This window comes from Opisthorchis viverrini (genome assembly GCF_000715545.1).
Source record: "Opisthorchis viverrini unplaced genomic scaffold opera_v5_2, whole genome shotgun sequence".
In the NCBI taxonomy this organism is placed as follows: domain Eukaryota; kingdom Metazoa; phylum Platyhelminthes; class Trematoda; order Opisthorchiida; family Opisthorchiidae; genus Opisthorchis; species Opisthorchis viverrini.
Window position 1 is genome coordinate 5,117,125 of NW_008751658.1, and position 15,595 is coordinate 5,132,719.

Sequence of the window (15,595 nt, forward strand, 5' to 3'; positions counted from 1 at the left end):
TTTCCCATGATAGCACTAACAACTGGACTTTGACGAATGCGGAAGGAAATTCCGATAGCTATTCGAACCGTATTCAAAATGTTAGTCATACCAAACCCCATCTCGCAAATCATCATCCCTGGAAAACTGGTACGTCTTGTTTGCCCCGCTAGACCGCCATAAATGGAAAACGAATTTACGAAACATTGAACATTTCCATTTTGAAGGAATCTAACTGGCGAAGGCTTTCTCGTCTGTATCACACTCTATTCTCCCTTATAATGTCTGTGGTCGAAAACCGGATGATAACGAGGTCATAGGCGAAGGGGCAACGTTGACTTTAAAAATGGATGGAAAATTTTGAGGAACCAGCTGTCCAGTCTAAGTGTCCAAATTCACAAGTGAATTGAACTGAAACAGCCTGAAGCTCTGAGCTCCGAATTCTCCCTGTCTTCATTCTTAGAACTACTTACGTTTATCCCTTCAAGCCCTTATCAGTACATAGTGGAAACCGAAAAGACAACGCAAGGCCAATGCTTACCGGCCATCATCCCTGTTTTTAAAAGAGAAGCTTTATCGCATCCGAGTTGTTGACAGGTCTCAGTGTGCGCGGGCTTACCACTGGACGGTGAGCTCTTGTCCTGGTTACGGCTATCTCGACCACTTTAACGTTGCTGTAGGTTCCAGGGATAAACCATATGTGCTAACAACCAACTGAAAGCCGCTGTCTTCCAGTTGCCCTAGAGCATCATATGGAACTGTTTCACCCAGGGATGCCTCATAGGTACGTCAATATTTTGATAGCACTGTGTGCTTATTTAATAAGGCATCTGACTTAGGAGTTCCCCCCATCATTTGGTGCCCCATGGGTTTCCGGTCACCCCCTTTTTATCTCGTTACTGACGAAATTATGGGAGGGGATTCAAAACCATCAAATCTACGACGGTTATTGCTAAATATTCGAATGGCATTGTTGTTTCAGCTCCACACTAATGTTGATTCTCCCAGAAAGGCCGGTTAGTTTGTACGAGATGGGCTCTACAGCCTCAGTGTGAGGACGCTCTATGTAATCGCTCCGGAATTACTCCGACGCTACATTACAAGCGGTCTGCTCGAGACTGTTGATACGTTCAGTGCCTCCATTCTACGGATAAAGTAGCCTGTCAGCTAATCAAGTTGCTGTCTTCAATTCATCGGTCCCAGCTTTGAAAGGATGTCCGGTTTTCCTCCCAAGGCAGAGTTAATAGTGCTTTTGACGGTTTTTATCTATGGGTGACAACTTTACATCTGCGGTTCTCGGTTTCGATAATTACTATTTCCGTCAGCTGGCCCCCATCAAGCTTATTATACGTCGACGTACGCAGCCGGTCGAATGCATGTCTAATGTCGAGGAACATTGCTAAATTACAAATCATTGTCATCGCGGGAATGTTGATTGTAGACTATATAACGTCTTGTTCACGTAGTTGTACGGCAGTAACGCTTGGTTTTATCATGTCGGAATACTTTACCCCTGATGGTTTTGGCCATGGGTATCTGCACAGCGTCGCATGGTCGGGATGTCGCATGAGCGCATAGTTGAATGTGGCACAGAGAGATCTCGTGGTAAGGGTATATACTTTACTACCTTGACTATGCTAAACCCGAGTATAACTGGAAGGAATCGCTGCTTAGCCTAAACGGGGTAGTGCTTACTTATAAAAACGCTACGCGTTAGTTGGCCTGCACAGGTAGGTCCAAGAGATGATTGTAATGTACGAATCGTGGAGCTTACTGATATGGGACGGAACACAATCGTTGGCATACGTGCCATCAAATTCTGCCATAACCTTCATGTTATTTCCTCTACCCTATTTCATGTTCCCGTTGCGTAGCACACAGACCCGTCACTACGGACCAGTTTTAGCGGATATGCTCATGTTTTTGCTTGGGTGCCACACTGGCAGGTCGCAGTCGTCTTAGTTATACCCAGAAGTTGCATGTCTCGCGCCACCATTGTGGAATTCCATGTAAAGTTGGTTTCCGTTTTGAACCCTACTCCTAATTAGTCTCCTGGCCTCGCTTTGTTTCCACATTCTTGTAAGCCGTTCACACTTGTTAAGCCAACTTTGCCCTCATTGGATTAGGGCAAAATGCTCTATCTAAACACTTTATGCACCACCAACTCATTGTATATTGTATCAAGTCTCCTGAGGTCACGTGATATGTTTAAATTTTCCTGGTCGCATTCAACCTATGGTGCTAGGGTTTTCAACGCATCATTAGCGCTGTTGCCCACAGCAATAATGGCTAAATTCGATTTAGTGAATGAAGAACTCAAATTGTCAATGAGAAGAAGCCAAACGCTTCACTGATCTAAGCGATTGTTGAGCATGCGCTCTGCTTGACAGATGCTACTTATGGATGCAGCCAGTGATGCTCTGAAGTCGAAATCCAGCAGTTTTTGGTTGGGCTTAGCATAACTTCATTGGCTGTGTTCTTGAAATCAACAAATCAGAGTTCATTTGGTTTAATTAGAGGACATTGTGAATTTTGCTGCGCTTCATTCTTGGGTTTGCTTTCTGATAGCGTCACTTTGTAATCATACTCTTTGGCCACGTAGCCACGTATGTCAGTTAAGGAAGGCGTTGGTGTCGAACATTGTTCACTCATAAGATAGATGCTCTGACGAAAATAATTGCAACGATATAAGCGTCTACAACCCAGAAGAATGCTTTTCTAATTTCCTTTGTCCTACTGGTGTTTACTGCCTAACGTCATACGTTTTCAAACTGTCCCTGTATCACACGCTATTCATCGGTTCATTGCATGACTATTTGTGGCACGAATTTATAATTGGTGTCCACTCTACCACGCACCGCTCTCTACCCCTCTTTCCCGGTCATATTTTTATATGTATGAATCGTCCAAACACCATCCCCGTTCAGACAGGCGATGGTTACCAAATATTTTAGACTTGTGAGATATACCATCCAGTATACCAACAGCATAGTAATGTTGTCTTCTCATTTCTAATTTTCCGTTCCGTTACAGAACACTTCTGAGGTGTCGTTCATTGTTGAACTATTTTCTGTACGCACCCATGTGTGAGCACAATCACGGGGGGCACTGTTGTCATTCTTTGGAAATTGAGGACCCGGCTGCCTCGTTCAGTCTGTATCAATTCATCGACCTCCATAACCTTGAATGTCTGAACGAGGCGGTGGTTGGTAGCGGAAAATCTGTCTTCAAGCCATATGAAGTGGGTTCCTCACGAAGTGATGGAATTTCTATCCTATACAGGATAGGAAAAATACCACTGTTTATGTGGAAAGTGATTCCGATGAAGAGCTCCTTTTCAATGTTCCATTCACTGGTTCCGTAAAACTGAAAGCCATCATTATTGCCGGTGACAATATGGGTAGTCATCCGAACCTCGTAACGCTATACAAGAATAAGCCATTCATGACTTTCTCGGATACTGAAGTAAGTCATGCTTGAAGGTGGTAATCATGCAACAGGGTGATGGGGATCAGACTCTATCTCTAACTCCAGATCCCTTCGGCGATATCATATATCCATTGAAAGTGGCCCGGTTCAGCAGTGTCCAATGCCTAAGCATCCATGTGAAGAGTAACCATGGTGCTGATACCACTCGACTGCACTACATAGGGCTACGAGGGGATTTCAGTGCCGCCGCACGAAAAGAGGTTGTGATTGCTAACTATGAACTAACTCCTAACATTGCTGACCACAAATTGGATCTGTTACATCCGAGTAGTCACCTTGTTGAATAAATTCGTTCAACCGACCACATTCTTTTCCCTTGTCGCTTTTAACTAGTGTGCTTACTTTGATTGAAGCCATCTTTTTCTTCCAGATGGAGGCCGGTTTGCATTTCTATCAACAAACCCTAAGCCGCTTCACTGCTTTATTGTCGAATATCTCACCATGCACTTTACCTTCAATCAACCCTACATTCCAAACTGCCTACGGACGTGACCTCGAGATTGAAATGCTTGAAGATGACGTTATGCGGCTATTTCACAAGCAAGAATACTTTCGGCAGGCATACAATGAAACTCTCACCCAAATTCGTGCTCTGCGCGAAGAGAATCCTAACTTTATCGCTGAGCACGACTCCTATGTGGAAGAACATTTAGATCAGTGTGTTTATTCTGACGATGATTCTTTGGATGACGTTGAACTATCTCCTGAAATGGAGGAGTTCATGCTCCAGACAATCAAACATAGGGAGGAGCGGGATCGTCAGCGCGCTTTGGCTGATCAGGCGAATTGCCAACGAGAAAAACCTCCACCGATCAAGCCCGGAAAACACACGGAGATCCCTGTCATGTCTGACATTGTTTCCCAGTTAGAGACGGATCTTGTTTATCACTATTCTTACGTTTCCCCTTGTTCAGACGCTCCTTTCTGGCCGTTCGTAAGTTTGCGATCTAATTGAAAAAAATACACACTAGCACACTGTTTCTCTCTTGTCGCTACAAATTTTCTGCACATATTTGTGTTCTCAATGGTGTCAGGGGTGCATTCCCTCAATGTATTCATTTCACGCGTTTCAGGTATGGGTATTCGTGGGCTGAGCAGTTATCTCAGTCGTGATCCGGATAATTACGAAGCCTTCCAGCTGCATGGATCACGAGTTGTCATTGACGCCAATAATTTCCTCAACTACATTTATCTCACTTCGGGGCTGTACACCCAATTTGGTGGTGAGTACTTGTCATTCGAAGTGTGCATCACACGGATCATCAACGCATTCCGTCGTTGTGCAGTCAAGCCAATATTTGTTTTTGATGGTTGCCATGATGTAAGTACCCTTTCGAATGGTTCTTCGCCCGCTCATTGTTAAAGTTTGGAAAGACTTTCTTTAGGACAAAGGAATGTGGGTAGCCCTGGTTCGTGAGTCGATTCGTGGAGTGCAGGTTTTGCATTCGGATGGTAAACTTCCCACTACTTACAAACGCTAGTAGTCTGTCTAAAAAGCAAAATTCCAACGAATCGCACAGGTCTCTTGCCCTAGAAGCTATCATTCGGTGGGCCAATTCACGCCGGATCACACGAGGCGAGACGCGTGATTGTACCGTGGTGATGCTATATCCTATCTATCGGCTTACCAGCTTCTCGTAACCAACTAGTAGTAGTCAACCCTTAATCGTGTTTGAGCCTTTCTATCAGCTCATCATATGTACGCTGGTGGTAGTCACTAACATGGATGAGATAGCTCTTCGGTGCGTTCGGCATTCGGTGACTCCATCTGCAGCCCGAATTCTCAATCGAAGCTAGATTTCTTCTTATCACCGTTAGTAGTTTACTGGGTTCATTGTTTTCACGAATTCGTTCCTTGCACAATTCTGCGCATTCCTCAACACACGGATTGTCCCAAACATGATTTTGAAAAACAGTGGCCTTTTGAGCGAATTCCCATGATGTAGCTACCCATCACAGTATGTACTGAGAGCAACGCTGAAGCACCACATTGCGGTGCAAATTTTCATCGTTCTTTCTTCACAGTTGAGTGTTTGACTTTCTGTGACGGCAGCCCTTCGTTCCAATAAAGCCTATTGTTCACTTTTTAGTATTCATATAGCTTTAAGTATTTTATTCTGCAGCCCAGTAGGTTAACTCTTATTTTAAAACTATGACATGTGACTGGCTCCCGCCAAACCAAGTGGTCGATCCGCATATTCCGGTGGTCTAACCAAACAGCATCCAACTTCAAGTTTCCTGCTTGCGGGTTATTGACCTGACCTTTCTTTCTCTGCGTTCGGGGAGAATTGCCTTTATCCGGAGATGTTCTGTAAATATGGGAGCGCGCAACGCTCTAAATGGCTTAATTGGCCCAATCGATGCTTATTTAAACAGACTGAGTTCGGTTATCCGGAGTTGGCCTCAGCGATTTTCAACGTCCGTAGTTTTTTTTCATGAAAGTTATCTGAAATCTTGTCATACCATCGAGAAGTCTGGGATCAAGAACGTGTACCTCACAAGTGATCAGTTTCCCAGATTGGCGCTGGATAACGAACCGGCTTCAAACTTTCTCAGTCAGTTTATCCGTTTCGCTCACCCCGACTTACCGAATCCTCGTTGACCTCGTCGTCGTTTTTTCACTCCTTGCAGGATTCGAAACTGATTACACAACTTGCCCGATCCCGAATGCGACTACAGGTCTGCCGTAGTTTAATCAGGCAGTCTGCGCAACACGCGGATCCGACGCACAATTCGCTTCGCGTGCCACTTTTACCACCACTGGCAGTGATGGTTCTTGCTCAAACTCTACACTGTCTCAAGGTCGATTTGGTCGTATGTGATAGGGAAAGTGATTGTGATGCTGTTAGCCTGGCCATTCATTTCAATTGTCCGGTGATTAGCAATGACTCCGACTTCTACATAACGATACCCAATTCTACAGATACCGGGGCGGTTTTGTTGCCACTAAGTCTCGTCACATTCGAACCACGCATTTCAACCGACACCTGTAGTTGTATGTTGAAATGCAGGGAACAGTTTTATATGCCTTGCTATAAATTTCGGCCCTGTGGACCGGGTCTTGGTAGGCTTCCTTCTCCACAAAGAAAGTTATTTGCCAGTGTCGTTGGCAATGACTATATCAGTCCGGATATTTTTGCTTCCGTGTTACCCATCACACAGGGTTTGCGCGAACCGTTGTCTCGGAAAGCTTCCAAAGAAGTAAGAATCAATCGACGTCGATCGATCTACAAGCATCTCATCAGTTGGCTTTCTGGTTTTGGATTCAATATTGAGGAGCCGGTCAATCGTATTTTAAATCGTTTTCCGCTTGCTGCTCGCGCACAGAGGAAAGAGTTACTTCTGAAGTGCATGGCCAATTACGATGTGGACTCTGTTTGCGTAGCTACTACCTTGGTACCTTTTCTCGGCTTAGAAATGGAAAATGTCACTCGAGACTCGGAGTCAGAGGAAAAAGAAGACATTGACGAGATACCTTTTCCCAACATGGACGATCGTTTCCTGGAGTCACGTTCTTCTTCCCCTGCCGGGTCTAATAATGTCAGTGCTGGTGAACAAGACGATTTTGACCCGACTAATGCAATAAAAGAGCAACATTCTCATCCCATGATCCCATGCGCTCCTCGCCCATCCATCACTGCAAATTGGCCACCGTTACTGGTACATAAATTTAGACATCTTCAATTATATCCCGGTTTTTTCGATGCGGTCTATTGCCAAGCTCTTGTGATTAACTGTTCGGTTGAATCTCTACATCAAAGCAAATCTATATTTGCGTGTTCAACTCCGGTACGTCAGCTAATATACAGCCTTTTGTTAGGGCTGGAAAAGGCTGGAAATTATGTGTATCCCATTGTTTCACCGGATCGAGTAGGCAGTTTCCTTCTTGTTGAATATATGAGGAGAGGTAACTGGCAGCTGAAGCCCTGCGCTCTTCAAGTGGAACCGATCGATTTTAGTGAGAGTAACGTGGAATGTGGAGACAGGCGTCTCTCCCTACTTGGTTGCTTTTTCAATCCGGTTCTTTTGTCAAGAGAGAAGAACCCATGGATTCTGTCTATTGCACTTCTGGCATCCATTTGGCTCGCGGATGGGTCCAATGTATCTGACGATCCATCTTCCTCTCCAACACTTTTGAGTTTTTTCGTTATATGCATTGCTTCCAAGATTCTTCGGGACAACCGTCTGCTGCGTTCAACTAACAAGCTGAAGCACCACCTGACTGCTTCTGCAGATAACCTAAACAGGCTCATATCAGCATCTGCAATCAAGGCTGGTGAGAAGCCTCAGGGACACTTACAACTACACATTGTTCATTCTTTTGGGCAGTTGCAGTCCATCTACATCTCCCTCCTTACTTTGGGATCCCTGTTGGACTCTTTGGCCACAGATGATGAAAGAGAACATGTCAAATGCTGTCTCGAAATGCCAGCTATTTCGCTTACGTTTTCCAGTGGCCGGCTTTTCCATTCGATGGCTTGCTATCTGGCTTTGCAGTCTCCAGTCAACAGACTGGGCGTTACACTTTCAACAATCCTCCCAAATCTTCTTTTAAACCATGATCATCATGTTCGCACAGCGTCAGTACAACTCGCCGAGTTCTTCTCATTACTGGACCTCATGCGTAAGGATTGTCGTCTATCCAAGGTCGCAACTTCTAGTTCTGTACATCCTCACTTCGTTAGCCCTCTAAATCCTATCACGGTTAGACATCCTGGAACAGATAAGCCAAGAAGTAAAAGGAAGAGAAGGTCAAACAACCCCAAGAAGAAACTCGGCATCAAGTCAGTGACAGAAATTGAGGCTGAAGTCGACAGGATCATGAGAGAGAATGGTTTGGTTGATTGTTGATATTAACGATTTTGACGCATTATTTTTCTCTGATTATACTTTTATACTTCCTCCAGGGGCTTATTCTTCTGCCTTTCAACGGTGGCTCACGCACGTTTGTAGCTCTAAAAGCTAATTCCTGCAATACCCGTATTTCACCAGATGATTGCCACATCCAACTCGAATATTAAGACGTTTGCGTCCATTCTTGTGATTAGATCGAAGATACTTTTCACTTCTAAGTTCCAAAGACCCGTCTTGTGGTGATTAGATTGTTCAAACACTGTCTGTTACACAGTCTACTCGTTAACTACTCACCATGATGAATTACGATCGATCAAATCAGCGCCTTCCATTAGAGACTAGGCAGCAATGTTTTCAGCATTGCGATTCCTCGGTCAACTTGAACAAACTAGTAAGGACAACAAAGTCGTGGGATGTTTTGTTCTTCACTGCCTTGCACCCGAAAATATCTGAAACAACATAAGATACCTAATACAGTGCAGCGGAATTTTTATATAAGTCCAAAACCACGTAACTGGCCAAATGAAACTAAGACCATTGAGATTCCGTCCAGGAACTGAAGCCAGTTTATGCTGAATAGCCGAGGAGCACTGTACAGCTGTTTCATCTTTATTGGGAATCATCAGCAGTGCACATATTACGAAACTCCCGGTAGTCTCCAATCCATGACATCCCTGATAGTAGTTTGAACACTCAACGAGCGGCTGATCAGCAGTCTGATTAACTCGCACTTGGACTGGGTATGGCGTCACTCATCTTCCAATCACGGAGTACACATATGATCAGTTTTTGGTTGGTCTAGTGTTGGAAGGTAGGAGGAGTGGATGCGGTACTGCACGATCTGCTGGTAAAATTTATAACAGAGGTCACTGACGAAGTTAGCAACGATACTATTATTCCACTGCATTTGAAAATATGCTTCTAGAAATAATGGACAGCAGTTCAAAGAATGCTGCGGGGAAAAAGGAACCCACAAGCGATACTTGTGATATTCAAAATGTGAAAGCATACGACCGCATGATACCCATATCAGAGAAGCGTCCGATGTCATTTAGGATGGTCGTCCGGGTTACTCTATCACGAAGGGACTTGAAACGCCTGTAACTTTTAAAGTGAGAATCGCCTCCCCTGAATACGAGAAAATCCAATGTCCTGAGTCTTCAGAACATTGAGTTACAGTGGAATCTCTCAAGTCCACACTGTGATAATAGTAAGCCTGGTGTGTACTTTCATTAAAATTCACGGGCATGATATCATTCGCGCATTCACAATGGATGAAAAAAATCGGGTCTTTGATTGGAAGTGCCGTACAACGCATAAAGGGACTTCACGGAAACGTTTTTTTTTGGAATGCCGGTATGCGTCGGAGTTATGAGGTAACTAAGCTTTTGAGTAAGGCAGGGTCACTAAAAGTCTTTAAAAAGCTAGGCTGGGTCTGCCTCGATATAACCGTCGAATGGATACCGTCAGAGACCCGCTCTGATGGTACCAAATACATCCATAGTAAGAGTAGAAAACGTGTACTATATTCTTTTCGCCATAGTATTCAGGGGCACGTCGAGTGCAACCTCCGTGTGGGAGTTTCCAATTTGTGGAGTTCTTGCCCTTTTATTTAAAACTTGTATTATTACCAGGTTTCAAGCTTAACCTCTGATACCTTCACATTTTGTTGAAGTTCAGTCAGCATGCTGTCCGCCCAAGATGTAAATCAAGGTTGTCCACGTGGTGTTGCAGAACGTACACCTACTTTAGTTTTTTGAAGCTCCAAGCGGCCACGAGTAGGTCAGTAGGAATTAACTTGTTTCATAGCGGTAAAAAACTAAGCCCTCGTGAAATCTTCTATGGTGTTGAGGAGAGAATTTCACTATCTGATAGGGCGATTGCTTCCCGGTTGTTGCCCCGTCTCTTCATGCCCAAAAGCACGATATGGAAGTGTCAGATTCATCCCGGCTATAATTTCATCGAAATGGACGCCCACTTCACTGAGTTTGCATTCTACCCTTCTCGCCATTGGAAACATGGTTTATACCCTTGTTTTCCCGTCTAGTGAGTGCGACGGCGGACAGACTGAAGAGTAAATATTTGCAAGCAACAGAGCGTCCTACATGCTGGTATCATACTTGTCAGCAGTGAGACTCTAGTTGAATAAACTGGCTTTATGTTTCGATAGATACATTCGTTTGCATACCAGGTTAGGTCTTCACGCGAGGCTCGCTTGAATTCCAGGTGAACCTCTCGTTTATGATGTTCTTTGGGTTCAACGAGGTAACCAATGCGTATTTTAAGCTATTGGGATTCACTGATTGCGATAATGAGAGTTGAAAAAATCAGCACGAGGAACTTTAGGCAATATGACATTGTTCTGCTGTAATTGCCTAGCATTCGTTACCCTAAATATCGTATAACGGGCGCAGATTGTGTTCTACAACGGGTGTGTATCAGTCGTAGTGCTGCGATATCGCACAAGGTGAAGCCGTTGGCTTTGAAAAGAGGGTATGCACTCAGGCTTATGTGTAGCAAGTACACACGAAGCGTACTACTCTTAGGGCACTTCGTTTTTTTGAGGGGGGCTGCATTGTATGAGTTCCTTTCTCGACGTAACATATTGTTTATAAGACTCCTGAAAACGTTTTCATAATGAGAACTACTCACAAAGTTTCTGAAAACTCTTCGACAGCCCACGGCCAGTTTCGCCCTTCTTGGGGCTTATTAGGTAGGTGGAGTCCCCGAGTTTCCGCCAGCCTTATGTTGCACTTATACTCTCCTGAAAACTCTTCGATAGTGTATCGCCGGTTTCGCCGTTCATGTGGTTCATCATTCTCCGGTTTTCAACCAACCTTTGTTCTGATATGAACACTAAAGTCTATACAAATGACCTCATTTGTGTATTATTTTGGAGTTTGAGGGGTTCCAATTAAATCTGTAGTTTATATTCATCAGAAACACAAGTTTGATCGAAACTTGGATCTCCACTTACCTGATGAGTCCCATGAGGAACAAAATCAGTAGTGTGTCGTCGAACAGTTTCAGTTGACCTGATGAATTGTGTAGCATCAAAAAAATCTTCGACATCTCGGAAATTACGCAACACAGAGCGGATTGGAGGAAGGGTGCGAAAGATGATACGAAGATTTTCGGTATGGTTGGTGTAGTCGGTTATACCGGCTGGAGTTCTTGTGACCCTCCTTGCGCTGGAAGCACTGCAAGAAATGGTGGTAAATCGATGTCGCTGACGCTTGTTCAGTCAGTTGCTTGCCAGATTGACTGTTAGTAGGTGTAGGCAGCCCTAAATGCTGGGAACACGTCCCTCCCTAGCCTTCAGATTTTCAGCTGAAGGCCTCAAGTGTGATTATACTTTCCGGTTGTATAGCATTAAAAATGGTGTTGATGTCTCTACTGCTGCCGAAGCATCCCCATAGTTAATCAGAATTACTAAGTTGGTTAGTTCCACTTAAATTGCTTATCAATGACCAGATATCCTTATTTGTCAGGCTGAAATAGGTAATAAATTAATGACACTTCCAAATGTCACATCTAAGAAAAGGTTTTCGGGAGGCGAATATATGTCGGTATTGTTCTCCGAATTCATACGGAGGGGGGGCATGTGGAAAGTACTCATTAGTTAACAACTAACTCATAGAAAACAACGTTTAGTGGAGCATGCAATTCTCTGCCGCGAACGTACATGCGGGGATGAAAAAAGAGTGGATTTTTGCGTAATGGCCCCTGGGTCAAATTGACCAGAAAAATCCGGGGGAATACTTTTTATAGAAACGCTTAGGGTAATCTAGATTACTTCACTGCCATAAAGCCATACCAATTTACTTGAAACTAAATACTGGAAAGAAGGGAAACTTGGTTATTTACGGGTAGTCTACCACAAATATCCAAGGTGCCTACACCTCGAATAATCAGCTAAACAATCTGGATGGAAACTAAAAGCCTAAATGCTTCTGATACCGGTTAACTGCCATATCGTTCAGTACCTCCAGTGAAGCATAGGGAGGTCACCTAGACCCCACCCTGGAAAGCAAACTGCACCCTAACTTCTCGTAAAGTCCATTCTTCTCTGTCATATCAAACTCTGTCCAACTCCAGGTGTCCACCACTCCGAATTAGGCACGAAAAACAGTGCTGGCCTTGATCGATGGTAACTCGGTATGTGCAACACGTGACCCCTGGGCCAGTTTAGCACATTCCTCCATCTCACTGACTTTCTGGACCCAACAAGCTCCTTGTTCCGCACAAGGGCTCAATTTCATCTGAAGTCTGACATTTCTTTGACCGATATTGTCCTGTCGACCAGGAGGAATATATCTCGGAGCTTCGAGCGATTTCAGTGTTGCTCGAGATCCAATGCTCAGATCTAGGTGGTCGCATCATTCCACATCCGGAGCGCGCCGTGTATTGCACGGCTATGGACGTCTACGTCCGGAGACTTATTTTCCGAGATGGACTTCAGTATGTGGGTTAGTAGTTTTGTTTCATATCAGGCTCTGAGAGCTTCTCAGTAGCTAGGCGATGCGTGCGCATCTTGCGCGTTCACGAAAAGTACAGAGAAGCAGAAACAAATAAGTATATTATCCTAACCCAATTAGGATTTTCAGAGCGAGCAACAATCAGTAATTGACCCATGCCACCATAGCTAATGCCAATACGGTCAATGTGTGTTGGAGATGGGCTCGCATGCGGGGAGCACCATGTGGCCACACGGCTTCGGTGATTTCGGAAGTTGGTATTGCACAGAACCAGTCCGTGGGTAGCACAGAACGGCAGCAGCTGTTCGTCGTTTTCGATGTGTCCTGATTCCACTCTTAAACAACCACCCAAATGAGCCTTGGCACTGTTACGTCCATCTACTTCCGCATCTCCATCCACGAAAATCACAACGATATCAGAGCTTTTAGCCCGCCGCAAGAATACACCGGAGGCATCGTAAAAACCTGAGTCTTGGAGCTACAGACTGTTGGAACGGAAGCAGGCACAATCAACATGCATGGGTAGTCGACGCTTTTACAGAATACTGTCACAGACAAACCTTACGAATGCGACCATAAATGGGCAAGCATTCTATCAGAGATCCTTAAGCGCCATTGCCTAAAACAATGCTAATTAAAGTAGAATCAGCCGCAACAGCCCATAGGCCGCCAGATTTGCATGAGCGGAAGCGAGAGAAAACCGCTGTATATGTCTTGATATTTTGTTTCAGAGAAACAGGAAGCGATTCCAGCGTGCATATAACAGCAATCCGTTGTCCAGCTTGTCTCAGGGGGCGAATTGTAAATTTTGTCAGGTGAACTAGGTGTCAGAGTTTTCCTAATTCTTCTGAATGCCGTGGTGGCCGAGTTATGCGTTAGTACTGCAGCTAACTGCAATGGGAATCAAACGGATCTGTCGTTTCCTAGGAATGGACCTACGGAGATCCCGTTGATAATTGGATAAGAAGAAGATATAGTGAATACGTGGAAGAGCAAAGAAGGAGGCATCAGCAGTAGGTTGTTTCGCTTGTCCACCCTGCTGTGTTCAGCAGTTATGATGTGCAGACTGACAGCACTGCACGACGGCCTAAGTGATATCCGGTAATTTCTAATTCTCCACGTGGGTTGCCCACGTCCAAACAGAAGAGTGATTAGGATCCTCAACCAAAACCTTTGGACTCTGTGATCATTGCTCCTCTCACATTTCTCTACTCGTCATCTAAACCATCGTTGTGGCCATCAAGTTCTTGACTAAGAAGCTCCAAGAACCTATCGGTAACAACGGTTATGTGGATGGTGATTGGAGAAAGGTGGAAGACGGCAAATTCTGGAACAGCTTGCTCGAGATCGCTCGCACACCTCAGTAAACACTCAATATGATCATGATCAGCAGCTCTGATCGAAGCCAGAGAAGTGTAACAGCAACGATCCTCTGTGATGGGGTCTGCAGATTCTTCATCCACCGAATAATAAAAAGTTTAAGGAGTGAAAGCCCGAAAAATTCAGAAGGCTTCGCAACGACGAACTATCGCAACCTGTTACAGGAAGTCGTGCGAAAACTACGGCGGCATCAGTCTTCTGACTACAACTACCAGTGCTGTTTGGCATTAACAAAGATCGACTCAGCATCCAGAGAGTCAGATCCACGAGAATCAAGCTGGATTCTTCCTGAGCAGGGTCGCATCGATCATATCTTCAACTTGCGACGAGTGTTAGAGCTGTACCACTCCTTCCGACGATCCATAATGGACGTACTTCTCGATCTCAGATCTGATTTTGACTCCACTGCTTGTCAGAAACTGTCAGTGTCTGACGATGAAGGGTTTTCCTTGTAACTTCTAGTCTCTTATAAGAGCTTCATATGCCTTTTCCCTCGGACATGTACCTGTTTATGGCAAACTCTCCTCTGAGTTCACCATTTCCAGGGCTGTCGGTTAAGAATATCGTCAATCACCCTTGTAACTTCGTTACCCATATACTGCCTGAGTCTCCTTTACCCATCTCGCGGACTGAAATACTACCAAGGTCTTCATTCACGGACATTGAGTACGCCGGCGATATTGACATCCTTGGAGCAGGCCTTTTAGTAATGCAGACTATTCAAAATAACCTAAGTGGTGCACAGTTTGGGATTTGCTTCGCAATCTTGCTGGTGCAAGATTGGGTGGGATCAAACTCAAACCTCATACTTGTAGGTGAACCGATTGATGCAGTAAATATGTTCTCCTAAATTGGCAGCTGCGTATGTCCCGTTGGACTGGAGAAAGACGAAGTTACTTTCCGAACTTGGAAGGCCAAACAGCGTTTGCTAATCTCCGACATTCATTGCACTGACGTGGTATCAGCTTGACTGCCAAGGGTAGAATTTACAATGCCACGGCCCAATCTGTCCTAATTTATTCATCAGAGACGTGGCCGTTGCGGGTGGGGACCTTAGGAGACTCTGTATGATGGACCATCGGTGCCTCCGAGGCGTTGCGCTAAGTTGGTGGGAACACCAGATAAGTGATGCTGAAATACGCAAGATGGCTTCCTGAAAGTTCATTCCCCTTAATAGATCAGCTGGCCACATTCAACCGGTTACGGTGGCTAAGCCATGCACTTCGTATACCATAGGATCACTTTTCTCGTAGAGCCCTCTACCCGAGGGTTCATAGTACGACTTATGGTCACAAGATGTTCAACAAATGAACCTTTTGCTGCTTTTTTGATAGCCCAATGGGGCAGTTGCCGATTGTGCTATTCACCGGGCTTGGTAGTTGGATTGCAAAAGTTCTGTCCCTAATCAAGGACAT

The 15,595-nt window shown here is 44.7% G+C and overlaps 1 protein-coding gene across 1 annotated transcript in view; it reads left to right on the forward strand.

Annotated features, from left to right (window-relative positions):
* The window catches only part of T265_00258 (hypothetical protein), a gene marked incomplete at both ends in the record, with an annotated part of 33,279 nt that extends 24,960 nt beyond the window's left edge, over window positions 1–8,319 (forward strand). The window contains 7 exons of the mRNA XM_009163966.1: window positions 485–607; window positions 3,071–3,220; window positions 3,262–3,444; window positions 3,480–3,746; window positions 3,839–4,406; window positions 4,440–4,789; window positions 6,100–8,319. Of these exons, the coding sequence (XP_009162230.1) occupies window positions 485–607; window positions 3,071–3,220; window positions 3,262–3,444; window positions 3,480–3,746; window positions 3,839–4,406; window positions 4,440–4,789; window positions 6,100–8,319 (3,861 nt within the window). The remainder of the gene's footprint in view (window positions 1–484; window positions 608–3,070; window positions 3,221–3,261; window positions 3,445–3,479; window positions 3,747–3,838; window positions 4,407–4,439; window positions 4,790–6,099) is intronic.
* Window positions 8,320–15,595: the final 7,276 nt, after the last annotated feature.